This window comes from Trichoplusia ni, chromosome 4 (assembly GCF_003590095.1).
Source record: "Trichoplusia ni isolate ovarian cell line Hi5 chromosome 4, tn1, whole genome shotgun sequence".
In the NCBI taxonomy this organism is placed as follows: Eukaryota; Metazoa; Arthropoda; class Insecta; order Lepidoptera; family Noctuidae; genus Trichoplusia; species Trichoplusia ni.
This window is the reverse complement of record NC_039481.1, coordinates 16,689,656-16,703,789: the sequence shown is the minus strand read 5'-3', so window position 1 is coordinate 16,703,789 and position 14,134 is coordinate 16,689,656. Positions and strand designations below refer to the sequence as shown.

General features: G+C 39.9%; 1 protein-coding gene across 1 annotated transcript in view; it reads left to right on the top strand.

The window, feature by feature from the left end:
* Positions 1-13,614, top strand: part of LOC113493323 (T-box transcription factor TBX20-like) — a 35,042-nt gene extending 21,428 nt beyond the window's left edge. Inside the window, exons 3-7 of the mRNA XM_026871254.1 lie at positions 2,094-2,367; positions 2,476-2,640; positions 11,570-11,646; positions 12,147-12,221; positions 12,314-13,614. Coding sequence (XP_026727055.1) covers positions 2,094-2,367; positions 2,476-2,640; positions 11,570-11,646; positions 12,147-12,221; positions 12,314-12,779 — 1,057 coding nt within the window. The 3' untranslated portion in view covers positions 12,780-13,614. The remainder of the gene's footprint in view (positions 1-2,093; positions 2,368-2,475; positions 2,641-11,569; positions 11,647-12,146; positions 12,222-12,313) is intronic.
* The last annotated feature ends 520 nt before the right edge of the window (positions 13,615-14,134 follow it).

The window sequence follows — 14,134 nt, the reverse complement described above, 5'->3', positions numbered from 1 at the left end:
CAATGTCATAACGATAAAAGCGCGCTGTAAACGGGCGCCTCTTATTTCTGTCTTCGGTACATGCTCATTAAAGCGAGTCATGTGCGCGTCTCGGCGTTCTTTTGCTTTCGCTCGGTTTTCCGCTAACTTTTGGGTGGTAGGATGATGGACGACGTCGGTGGTCATATATCATTGTGGTAATATATCGCGAGTGCGCCGAGTGTCGCCATTAACGCATGCGCGCAATTGCCCGTGCTCGGCTCGGGCTGAAGCGCGTGCAGCGAGCACCATCGCGACTGCTATAAGAAGCGTCTCACAAATCGACGCGCGCGACCACAGCTAAACGTGCATAAATCTTATTAATGCTATTCTTATTTTCGTCCTCTCTCTCCATCTTGTAAAATCATTAGAACGCGTAGAACGGCTCTAACTTCGTATTGCCTTTGTTAAATATCCGATCGTTATATGGGGACATAAAATTTCTATAAAGGAAGATTTCAATCAAAATTATATTGTAAATCATAATACGTCTAACCCAATCACGGCGAACGGTCTGGGTGGCCACAGTCATCAGTTATGAATGTTGTTGTGGTTCGCGGGTCAAAAGCCGCATACCGTTTGCGCAAGCCCGATGGCGAATTGTCAAGCGTTCTCGCGCACCGCTGCGCCCCTGGCATTGTCGACAAAAAGTGAGAGGCGATAGACGAAGCCGCATCTCGGCTTACAACCAAAGATTTGTTGTTTCCGTTCTCGCCGCCTCAATGACTACCATTTTATGTCGATTAGGAGATAGTGTTTCACGCTCGCTACCGACACCAGTTTTTGTGACACTCCTTTCTGCTCACAACGAGTTTATTATCGTTGATCAGTGCTGTCGGTTGTTATTTTTTCGTATTTCAACTTCAATGTTTCCTTGTTCTACTTATAGTTTCGATTCCATTCGATAACTTTAAATGGTATGTGCAATCCCCACTTCAAATTATGAATGACAACAGGAAACCGCACTGGCATAACAGAATGCAACAGAAATGGTAATGTCGACCAACCGCAAGCAATTTTACTCAGTGAACAAAAACATACACCTTTACAAAAATGTATACCCATTCATCTTTCTCCAACGGGGACATTTAAGAATGTCTCTGTTAAGGAGGGGAAGGGGACGACAGCCTAGTATCAAAGTCGTATGAAACGATTCACGTTGAACCTTTATTTTTCCTTACAGAGCTAGAAAGGGGTATTCGATTTTGAGCTCTATCGTTGTTTGTTTTAGGTTTTTTCATTGTTTTTATTGTAAACATTTATTATTGCTGACAATGTATCTGCGGTGGGGAGAGTACCTAAATATAGGCAGGGCGACCCTCTTAACTAGGGACTACATTTATTGAGGGACACGCTGCACTGAAGCGCCATTTGTGAAATATGAACTGGATTTTCCTGTGCCCTATTTAATAAACGTTTCAATCTCCGTAATTACAGTTTTGATGGTAGCAACTATAGCATATGCTTTGTTTAGTTGGAAAATTACTCAGAATATTATATATTTTTTGTGGTATACCGGGTTTGAGCACCAATTACATGCGATAATTTGCGATACGATAACACCAGCTCTTAATGAGCGAAAGTAGATTTGTGTCGGTCTCCGCCAGCGATAATTCCAGTTCAGCCGAGTAATTGTCGAATAATTGCGTTAATGTGAAAATATACGGTTTAACATAACAATGGAACGAGGAAGTCGATAGTATAGAAATATATATTGTTATAATTTTATGTTGTGTAATGAAGGCTCTGACGGAAAATTTTCTGTACGCGGTCTCTTTGTTACTTGAATGTTTATGTAAGAAAGCCTCGTAATTAACTCTTTCACGGCTAAGATTTTTTTATATCTTTTGCGCGCTGAAATTTACTGGTCGTGTAGTGCTCCCCATTATTTTATATTTAGTAGACCTGAAATAATGCGTCATTACGTTGATCAATATGTATCTTTTCGTTTAGTCTTATGAAGTCTTTATCATTTTGAGAAACGTAACAACTAACATTTTTATACGTTTGATTTCCTATTACCTGATTTACGGGCTTTTAATTATCTTTCAAGTAACATGTTGTAATTGTGGCAGACGCATGTTCCCGACGGTGCGCGTGTCGTTCGCGGGTTGCCGCGCGGAGGCGCGCTACGCCGTGCTGCTGGACGTGGTGCCGGTGGACGGCAAGCGCTACCGCTACGCGTACCACCGCTCCTCGTGGCTGGTGGCCGGCAAGGCCGACCCGCCCGCGCCCGCGCGCCTCTACCCGCACCCCGACTCGCCCTTCTCCGGAGACCAGCTGCGCAAGCAGGTCGTATCCTTCGAGAAGGTCAAGCTTACCAACAACGAGATGGACAAGAACGGACAGGTTAGTCTCATCAAATACTCTATATTTTTAAATTTCAGTTGGAACCAAATAAAATTATTTGATTAATCCCCTAATCTAACTAAAAAAGTATTTTTATTTTGTACCCAGCTCGTCCTAAACTCAATGCACAAATACCAACCTCGGATTCACTTGGTGTTGCGAAGAGAAGGCGCTATCAACGCACCCATTACAGACTTGGAACAAGAGGAATTCAAGACGTTCATATTCCCAGAATGCGTGTTCACTGCCGTCACCGCGTATCAGAATCAACTCGTAAGTACCGTGACAGATTTGGCACACCTTGTTTACTATTGATGTCCATTTGCCACGTACGCGGTTTATTTGGCATCGGGAGTCCTGTTCTTAATTCTATCATTTGATTTCTAAAATAGATCAGAGAGACAAACGCTTGAAATTGCATAGCGCCAGTCGGCTGAGTATCGACGAATGCTATTTGAGTCGCACTAATTGCATCTCGCTGAAAGGTATGTCCAGTCTGAACAAAGGGAGGTGGCACATCATTTTTTGTGTATCAGCGGCCACACGCGGACGACGCTGACGACGGACGGACAGCGCGCCTGACGCGTGCACCTCGGTGACGATTAAAGTTTTCACCCGAGCTAAATATAAAGCTAGTCGATGCCCGAGTCGATCGTGTCCAGCGGCGACGTCTCAGCTATTGCTAGGGCTTTTTCCATATATAATTTGCTGGCCGAAGATTTCCGAGAAAGGCCGCTAAATTAATCAACTTTCAAGTTAAATGTTCTCTGAAACATACGTGCTAATTTCGATCACTAACGGTACATTTGTGACTCATTTGGGTGTTGTAAAAACATGCTTTATTAAAGTTTCTTGAGGCGCTATTTTTAATTAATCGTCTTAAGCATTTTGGGACAACAGTACAAAAACCTACAAGGAGTGAGTGCAGAGTGTGATTGTTACTGTTTGTTAGTCGCTGCCCGCTCCGCTAGCGCGCCCGCTCGCCGCCGTAGTCGCGGCCGCAGCCGGCAGCGCATGTGTCGCCACGCGCAATTAATTCTCTGTCACAAGAGCGTTTGGGCGTCTCCAAGTTCCTCGTTTTGTATCAGCCCGCGTAGTAAAATAATTAGGACGTTTTGAGGTTCATAAAGGAAACGTTACTTTATATCGACAACGCGGTACATAAATCTTCATTCGTTCGTTAATTAGCTGTTACGGGCTCGGGTTTAGTATTACCATTTGTAGACGTTTTGTTACATAAACAAATTGTATTTTTGTCGTTAAATTGTTTCGTAGTTATGCTGTCATTTGAGTGTTGTTAAAAGGTTTAATGTCTTTTAGCTGAAATTTGTCATTGATCTAGAAGATAAAAATAGTTCATTCAGATCATTAAATAGTTTCAACATATAAATAGGAATATAATCATAATGGTTATTAGTGTGAGGTATCAAGTTTGGTGAGCGTGCGCTGTGCGGAGGCTCTACCTTCACAGTCGGCTTCCAACGACTCCCCAGGGTTGACTATTATTGATTTTCATTGATTCTAACGCGTTCCTAGATTTACTGCCTGCGCCTAGTGACAGTGCCATCTATTACGATTGCGATATATGATCATAGGACTAGTTAAGCATGCAACAAGGTGCTGCATTCGAATTGAATAAATATTGGAAAAAGCTGCTTATTTGCATTCACTAAAGGAAAAATATAGTGTCTTTGCTTGTGTAAGCAACAACATGGTCCTAGAAAGAGTATTTAACTATGATCATTTCAGTTTTGAAATACCTTCGAAGGACACACCACTTGACGAGGTAAAAAGCTTGATATCAGCACTTCGATCACAAGTGTCAAGGCGGGCGGCGCGAGCGCACCTCAATTTGGCTGACGTCACAACTCTGACAGCTAAAACATTATTGTCGAACAGCGGAGATAGTGTCATTGATAACTCAATCCCTTATAACAATAAGAACACACTTAGCATGTTTGCACCTGCGGGCTGCGGCCGCGCGCCTGCAGAGATCGATAGTGCCCGCATAACTTTATGCTTTATAAAAACTGCCCAGTTTAACACTTCATCAAAAAAGAAACCTACCACTCTAATAACAGATAAGAAAACCTGAATATTTTAACCGCTATCTACATTTCGGAAAAAAAGTGTCACCAAAATTTAATGCCTGCGCGACGTTTGTTAAATCGACGGGAATGAAACATCATTATTGGTGCTTTATCATATTGGAACGTTGATATAAGACGAGATAAAACATTGTACAAAAAATGTGAGGTGTGTTTTTTGTGTGTGTATCGCGGTGTGAGACTGAGCGTCGCCTGCGCGCGCGCCGCGGGGAGGTTTCCCGGGAAAGCGCCGTGGGCCCGACCCGCTTCAATATTTAACATTTTTACACCCACCACACTATTGTCCTGTTTGTCGTTTTCTCTAGAACCCTTTGTCTGCGATTTGAGTCGCTCCGAGGTGACAATGTTTGTTAGAGTTTACGCATCCTCAATACACACAATACGTTTTTTTCAAAGTCGATGACTTGTGAATTTGTTATGATCGATTGCCTCTAGAGGATATCCCTAAAGCACACTTGTGGATTGCAACCTGCTACGATATATTGAATGTTTTCGAAACAGTATTCTATAATATTTTTTGTTTGCAAAATATGTTTTTGAGGATAACTAATCTGTTTCTCTCTTTTTGCAATTGTAAGTTTTTCTGAGCTTCGAGATTTTATTTAGGTATACACAATTTATGCACACTCAATTTTACACAACACGTAATGTTAGAACAAAAAGTAAGAAAAGATACTTTTGTATTTGTTTGTCCTACAGATAGTTTCCTTGACATTCTAGTTTATTTCACTATTGATTAAAATTTTCTGATAGCTTAAATATAATCAATCAGAGAAATAGGTGTACACGTTTTGAATAGTAATGAACAAATATACAAATATGTTACACCTTCATATTAACCTCAGCTGCCTCGGTCCACGGTTAGAGTAGTTTGTTCCAACATGTCGACTACCGCTCCAACAAATAGGCACAACGCACAGTAACGTGTGTAACAAATACAAAACATACACAAAATAAAACGATTAGAGAAATCGTGTCATCTAGTTGTGTTGGTCATGCTACATCACACTATTACGCGGCTTGAGGAGATAATCACGAAAATAACTGCGCACGCGCTCTCATGTAGATGCAAACGCGCTCAATAGGCGCTTAATTGAAATTTATATCTCATTTCTCAGTATCAACAATCAATATTCTAAAATCTCCGAAGCTATTCTCACATTGAGCATCCACAAACGAGTTCTACGCGAGTATAATCGAACAATATAATGAGGGAGTAAAGGCAAACACAATTTCAATAACAAAGGGCAACCATGACAAATAAACATATTTCACGGGCCAAAATGGCTGCGGTCAGGTGTCACGAGGTGTCCCTCCCCCCCCCTCCCGCGCCCCCGCCGCCACCTCACCCCGCACTTTACCTTCTTTTTCTTCACCAATAATCGATTCATTCTTTTCAATGTGATCCTTTTATATTTGTTAAGTTATTGCTGGATACAACATTTGTTTTATTCTGTCGTTAATTTCCTGCTCCTACCGAGTTTTTTTTATTTATTTTTTGAATGAATTACTGCAGTTTATTTGTTATGTTATCAAAGTATACTTAATTTCTTGCCAATCATCATCGGCCTAGCCTTTTTCCAACTATGTTGGGGTCGGCTTTCTTACCAATCATGTTTTATAAAATTTAAAAATCTTATTTGTAAATAGCCGTAAAACTGTGTTCGAAATCACGAATGCAAAATTCTCATTCCCATTTTCATAAAATATGTCAAAGTAGGCAAGTGAAACAATTTAAATAATTGCCGTAAAAACATCAGTGTCACTGCATCAGTTCATTATTCAATAATTTAATAAATAATACGACGATAACACGAAACTCTCATAAGTCAAAAATACAAGAAGTCAACGTACTTGCTTAAGAGTGGATTTAAAATAATTTAAGATGAAATTATTTATTGGACTTGTATCTCTTTCCCACTTGTTACACGAAACGGGGTGAGTTATATGGTGCTCTCGGTCGCTCCTACCATCGATCACTCGAGGTGTGACGTCACGCAGAGCCGTCGTGTGCGGCCCGACTCAATTTATTGCGTCTGCGCACCAAGCCAGCACAGAAAAACTAAACATTTGTTTGTATACACCAAGTCCTTAATTATTTTAGTAGATTTTAGTTCAAAATTTTAAAATAATTGCTTAAACATCTAATCATTTGAAACCTTTTTGTTTCACTTTCATGAATTAACTCTTTTGTCGTTTGACACGTGCAGAAAAACATTGTCCAGTTTGACGTGAGTCATTCTCACTCCGGTATATATTTTCACACAACTAATTGATGCTTCAAACAAATTAACTGATCTTTGAGATGTGGCAGATTGCCTACTCGCTGATATTTCGAGTTTACAGCCGTAACTACGGGCACGAGTGCAAAGTGGATCTTATTCTCACAGTGGGACCTTTAAAGGACCTAATGACTCGTCTGAACAGAGAGTCAATCGAACGACTACCAAACTAATTCGATTCAGTACAGGTCGTCATGATGAAATTGTTAAAGGAAAACCTCATATCAAAAACAATAAAAACAGAAGTTAGCTGAGATGTGGATGTGTAGAATCATAGTTAAAATAGTGACGGAGATAGCTGATGATCTCTACAACTTGCACACGCTATCATTCATAGTATCTGTTGGAACAGTAAGCGAGGGCCTGCAACTCATTGACGTACTGGACGAAGACGAGGGTGTTTGATTTGAAAAATTATTTATTTATTGGTTTGATAATAAATCGTGCCATTATTTACAGAACAGATTTTTATTGGTAGAAACAAATAAGTAAGAATAAGAATCAAATATAACCTTCTATATGATAAATAATCATGAGCGAATAAAGAACAAATTTCCTTAAAAATTTGGTAACCCATCAAATTAAGACTTCAAAATCGTAGCTAAAGTCTAATTTTAGCTTTTGGTGTTACAACAACAGAAATACATCATCTGTAACAAATTAAACTGTTAAGCTATCATGGTTCAAGTGTATGATTCTAAACGGACGGATAGGAAGCGGTGTCTCAGTAATAGGATCCCTTTCTTCCCTATTCCCTAACAACGACGAAATAAAATTGAAAACAATAATATTTGGAAGCTGATTTTCTTATAAACTTTTTGACCTTAAAACCGTTATCGAAATGCAAGAAATAAAATAATTGACATTTGTTGTTTACAATCATACACTAAACAAGTTTGGGAACTGCAATTAATTCCGTGATTTCCGAACATTTACTGAGAATATTTTATGGTATAGTTGTACAATCTCTCAAGCCCGGTTCATTATTTTGATCCTTTTGCGAATTACTGTAAATAAAACTTCTGTTTTCTGGAAAGTAAAAGGCTACATATATTACGCGCCCGTGTCAGTCGCTTTGCTTTGTAAGAAGCACTTCAAATAATTTATTTTCAGAATATCATCTAGATGTTCATAGTACTAATCAACGGATGGTTAAAATTAGTTATTTCAGCTATTTTACTGCTCTCATGGCAGGCACTAAAACTTCCAAGTGCTTTTGAATATGTTTTCAATCTATTAAGGAACATTCCCTGTTCACTTGAGGTAATTTCGTCTAGACTATAACCATGATTTTCATATTTTCCATATTATAATAATATGCTTGGAAGCCCAATACCAGTCTTAACGAAATACCAATCATTTGTGGAAGCGTTAAGGTACATAACAAAGTTGAACGACATCTTTCTTCCACAACTGCAAGCTTTTTGGATAGTAGCAGGAAGTACGAAATAACTTTGTATGAGTTAAAGGAAAAATATACAATTTTACGTTAAGTTGTTCGGTGTTTCAGGGACGCTCCTATGGTTTAGCTTGCAGAAGTTTGCCGCTAAATATGCCGTTAGTTCTACTAATACATCAGTAGAAGACCGCTGAGTCGTCGTTCGTCGCAGCACTGCATCAATCAATAAGATATGTAGGCAGAGACTGCGCGTGCGCACGCTAACGTGACATTTATTTATTCTTCACAATGTTCCTGTCGTGTCCCGATCGTCGCTCACGTGTTCCTTTACACCACCACTCGTTTCGTCTTATTATGAACTGTCATTATATATTCTAAGCGCGCATTCATTAGCATTCATTTTTACAGCAGCTGTATCTTCATCTTTATAGGCATTTTATCTTTTCGGGTTATACCTAATCCAGATAACATTGGCTTTAAATAAGATGTAAATCTCATCAAGTTTATTTAACAGCGCTCATGTAGGGCTTCTAAAACAATTCTAACTGGCAAATAAAAGGGCGATCTGTTGAGACTGCGGCTGGTACTCTCATGAACAATACATCACCACCACAATAATTAAGGACATGAGAGTTGCGCGCGCGCGAGTCTGCCGTGCAGGCCGGGCGCGGCGGCCGACGGCGGCGCGACGCTCGTCTTTCTCTCCTTGACGCCTTTTTGTGAGATTTTTTGTTTCCCGCCCGGGAATAATGTCATTATGGCGCCTTTAATGTTGTCAGTGAACGGGAGCGCGCCGCCGCCGCCCAAGGCGAACGTTTGTTGATACTTAAATTAGGTTGTTTTGACACGCCTCGTTCTTATGTTTGTAGTAAATCTAATAAATGTCAGTAGCGAGAAAGCGTCTCATTCATTATTCCGGTGTTCTCTCTTAGTGATAATAGTTATATTTTGAGGAGCGTAAGTTTGTGTAATTGAATACTCCGGTCTCGTGGATGAAATGCGTAGCTGCCATCGAGAGTCGACCGGGTGTCGTTTACGTAGAAGGAATTCAAAAAACAAACATGAAACATGGAAACAATTACGGGTGGTAGGACTACGAGGCATACATAATGTATAATGCGTCAATAATGTCAGCTACTACTCGCATTGTAGGCGAGTCATTACGTGAGGCGCAGGCGCGTCGAGAGTATCGCTATTGTAGTCAATGGCGCTGCCAGGTGGGTGTGCAAGCGTAAGTAGGTACGCGACATGCCGGTGACCCTCGCACCCTCTTCCGTGTGCTCACCTACCTCACATACCTCACATATTATGTATAGTCCTGACAGAATATGTCCTTGGCTGGCATTTTAAATCTGATTCATATTAAGAATGAGAACGGGGAACACTCATTCATGCCAGAATGAATGACAACCTGCCCATTCAATGGCAAAGCGCCCGTTCAGAGAGTAAATTCAGAATCCCAGATCAGATTTCCACTTTGGAATATTTAACTGGTATTAACATATTTCTTTGGTATTACTATATTTTAAGTTGAAAGGCTAAAGAGATAACACTAAAGAGTGTTTATCCTTTAATTTTAACGTTTTGAAATCTATTCTTAGACAAACTCTGGATTACTTTATTCAAGCGGTCTTCAACAAAAAATAAAGAATGATGGAGTCGAAATTATATTAAATAAGAATAGAAGTGAAACACATATTTTTAGCCGAGATCATGTTAAATGGGCCACGAGTGGTAACAAATGTTCTTTGTCTAGTTTCCCTGTAACTATTTTCGAAATCATTAGTCTCTGAGTGACACGTTGCTAGTGAAATTACTCACCGCTGAACCGAAAACTTGACGCGTTGTGGTCAATATTTTGTACTGTTTATGATGTTTCTTTGATCCGGAACAATAAGACGAGGACATTTGTCAAGACGTTTCATAGATTAACGCACCTCTGATGAACCACTTCAAACAGATGCATAAATATCTTCAACAGAATTTAAAAAGTTAATTGTCGGTTACTTTGTTATTTGCGGGCATTCTTCGGTGGAATGTACTGTAATAAAGTAAACGCTTTATAATGTATCAAAATAATCACTGAATTACGCTTACGAGTGGTTATTGCTCCTGTATTTTAATTTTGAAGTCATTCTAAATTACAATATAATTATAAAAGTTTAATATAGACATAAAAAGAAAGATCGACATAAAGTACGTGATCGCTTAAACATAATATCTGTCATAAACTATTTGTTCGCATTATTTTTAAGTTTTTGACAGTTTATCGGTTGACGCGTTAGAATTTGTATAATTTCCGCGATCTGGTTTAGCGCGAACATGTGAGAACAATGCACAATTAGGCGTCGCGTGGGCGTGCCGTCTCCGGAGCGGCAGCCCGGCCAGGTATGCGACTCACTCGCCAGGTAATTACCGCCGCCGTCGCCGGCTGGACACGCTGAAAAACTGACACCACTCACACCACCACGATCACTCTCGATGACTTGTTTATTGCTCACCATTAAAAAATACTACGTTTTTTCTCACCTCGTCGTCATAAAAATGCCAGGAATATGCTAAAATTAGTACCGATATCAGTTTAATCCGCTCGGATATTAGGAGAGCGGCCGCTATTTAATGGTAACAGGTTTCCGTGGAAGGTTTTATCGTAAATATTATTCACAAATTGTGTGGAGCCACAGCGGGAGCGCCACTCAGCAAGGGGGCGATTTTTCATCGAGGCTGCCTCCGCTCTGCCAAACACATTTTTTAACACCTTGCCCCGAGCTTAAATCAAACTTTTGCTTTATAGTTACTTAAATTAGTCCGCGTATCTCTTAAATACCTTAAATATAAAACTGCATTTACCAAATAATCAATTCGAATACATTATATATAATGTATTAGAAAATTTGGAAAACATTTAATTTTTTGACGGTATATACCACCTACACGGATTTAAACGTGTCGACATTGGACGCTGAAATGCAAGCCATAAAATTAATACATTGACACTATTGAATAGTAGCAAACATAAAACAGTGCATATTCAATTCGTATCTTGTATTGTATTATCCTGGTAGTCTACTAAAATGATAAACTGATGTGGAATGTCATCAATAAGTTAACCTTATTAGTTGGTGTGTGCTGAACGCCGCGGGAGGCGCCGGCCACGGGCCGTTCATACTGAGATATGGAGGACCTTTACTGACCCATTACAATACAAACGGCTACATAATGAAATTAGCTTGCTTCGTCTGAACAGCTCCTTATGATAACAGTGGATCCTTTTTGTTTCTTGCGAGAATTATTAAAACTCCGTACGGTATAATATGATACGGCCCTAATTGACCACAATATTTACAAACACCGCTCATTTTTATCGTAAGCATTTATAGTCAGAGGAAATCATAGCGTCTCTTTTGTTTCAGATCACGAAATTGAAAATTGACAGTAATCCATTCGCGAAGGGATTCCGTGACTCTTCACGTCTCACTGAATTTGAAAGGTAACTATCACAATAATGTTTGTTGGTAGAGGGTGATGTTCTTTGTTTGGTACAATAAATATATGATATGTTTTACTTAGGTTTTAACCACTATAATAGGTTTTTTTAATCCTAAAGAAACTGTTAGTTTGTATCAATCAGTGAATACTCGTAATGCATGTATTTATGAGACGATAAAATTCAATTTGCTCTATAAACGTGCGTGCTTTAGACACGCTCTTAGAGACGGACTACAACAGTCAGGTTGTCTCTGATTGATATCTCCACGCGAGCAATCAACTCTCAGTATTTATTGAGACTCAGTCAATCAAATGTATTTAATTGCAAGTGAAGTCGACTTACGATTTTCATCCGTGTAATTTATAATCTAACAGTTTCACTCACCACATTTGCTTCGCAGATTTCAGCTATTACTGTTCGCTTTCGCATTTCTAATGCTGTGTTGCTATATATTCTCTTGATTATTGGGTGTTTTATTTTCTTTTTGTTTGTCTGTTGAGATACTATATCACGGGGGAGCACGAAAGAACATCAGTCTTCCCCGATGACGCGCGCTACAGCGCCGCCAGTCATAGGTAGATACGATCATACAATCATTTTACATTCCTGCTACTGCTGCTAGCCCACATTCACGCCAAGTCTAAAGTGTGGCCGTTTACCATTCCAGGGAGACTATGGAATCCATGTTGGCCGAACAGCACTTCTTACGATCACCACTGCGGCCTTTTGACCTGGACCAGCACAACAATAATTTGACGTTGGAGGAGAAAGCTATCCTGGCGGCGCGGTCGCAACTGTTTCTGCGAGCCGCGTATCCGCTGTACGGCGTGCCGGCGGCCGCGCTGTGGGGGCAGTGGGCGTGCCTGGCGCCGCAGCTCCTGGCGCAGCAGCACCTCGCGGCGTCAGGCTCGGGGCTGCAGCTGCCGCGGCCCGTGTACCCGGGCGCGCTGGGCGCGGGCGCGGGCGCCGGCCCGCAGCCGCTGGCGCAGCACCGCTTCTCGCCGTACCCGGCCCGGCGCGCCTCTCCGGGCTCGTCCCCGGACTCGCTGCGCGATGCCAGCCCTCACCCCGTGCCGCTGTCGCATACCCCGCATACTCCACATGCCCCGCACCCGCCCCACAGCCCCACTTAGTGATAAAACGTCGAATAAAAACCTCCCCGAGATCTCCCTGTAATAATATGCGATATTGTATGAGAGTCTTTATATGAAATGTTTTCGGAGAGAACACAAAAGATTTAGAAGTGCGTCGGTGTTTTGCTGCGAAACGAGTGGCGTCGTGAACTTCGATAATTTTATGCGCCGAGAAGTGAATAAACTGAGTGTGAGTGTGTGCTGGTACATTTAGAAGTACGATGTGACTCGTGAAGCCAGGGAGCGACGCGCCTCTGGAACTCGGCTGTTACTGCTCTGTGAAAAATTGTATTATATTGTAATATAGTATTTAACTGTGCCTACTTTAAATTTGTAATTATTGTTATATGTTCCTAATAGTTTTGTCTGGTAGTGATGGTTTCTGCTAAATTCATGTTATAGCAAAATTAGACATAATATCAGAAGTGGAAATATTCGACTGTGTAAATTTGTTTCATATCACGCAGACTACTGTTATCAAACTAGACGGTTGTGGGGAAATTGTGAAAACAGAAAAAATGAATTTGTATAGGATCGTAATGAATTGGTAACTTATAAATTACGACATCTTACTACACTGTTTCTGGATAAATTCATCTCGTTTAGGTAAAATGTGCAATACAACTGAAAAAAATTGTTTTAGTGAAACTTAGATGTTTAGTAAGATAGATGTATTGATAATTAAATAGTAGAAATTATATTGCTGTCTATGTTTACAATTAATTCCTACATCCGACTACAAATGGATGTATAGATGTACCTACACGGTTACTTTGTAGTTAAATTATAGTTATTATAAATAATATATTGCTAAAGAAATAAAAATTAAATGTTTGTTAACATATATCTGACTTGTTTTTATTTATCCCTGCTATACTTTTACCTAGGTACTCTTCTTATTGTATATTTTCAGGAAGTCGAGAAGGTGGACTAAATTGAAACGCTCTACAAAGAAATAGTAATTTTGATTTGCCGAAAAAAACATTTAGACAAAATAGTTCAATTGCATAACGATTTCCAACATACGTAGGTATATGGGTCTCTACATAAATATATAGATAAACTACAGGATTACGACAGTGTAGGAACTAACGAATTATAAAAGATACACAAATGGTAAGTCAAAAAATCAAACTAGTAGAGCCTTAAAATGAGTACAATAAAAAAAAGTAATTTTCAGAATGAAATTTGACTGCAAAGTAAGCTGATGGCCAAATTAAGAAAACGAATCATAAAACCTTACCATTAGATAATTTTCATACTTTCTTAAACATAGCTAGATATCTTTGTGCGTAGTGTTAAGCTCAAAACAGATCCGGCACACAAAACAGACTTCAAATAAAAACTACTAAGAA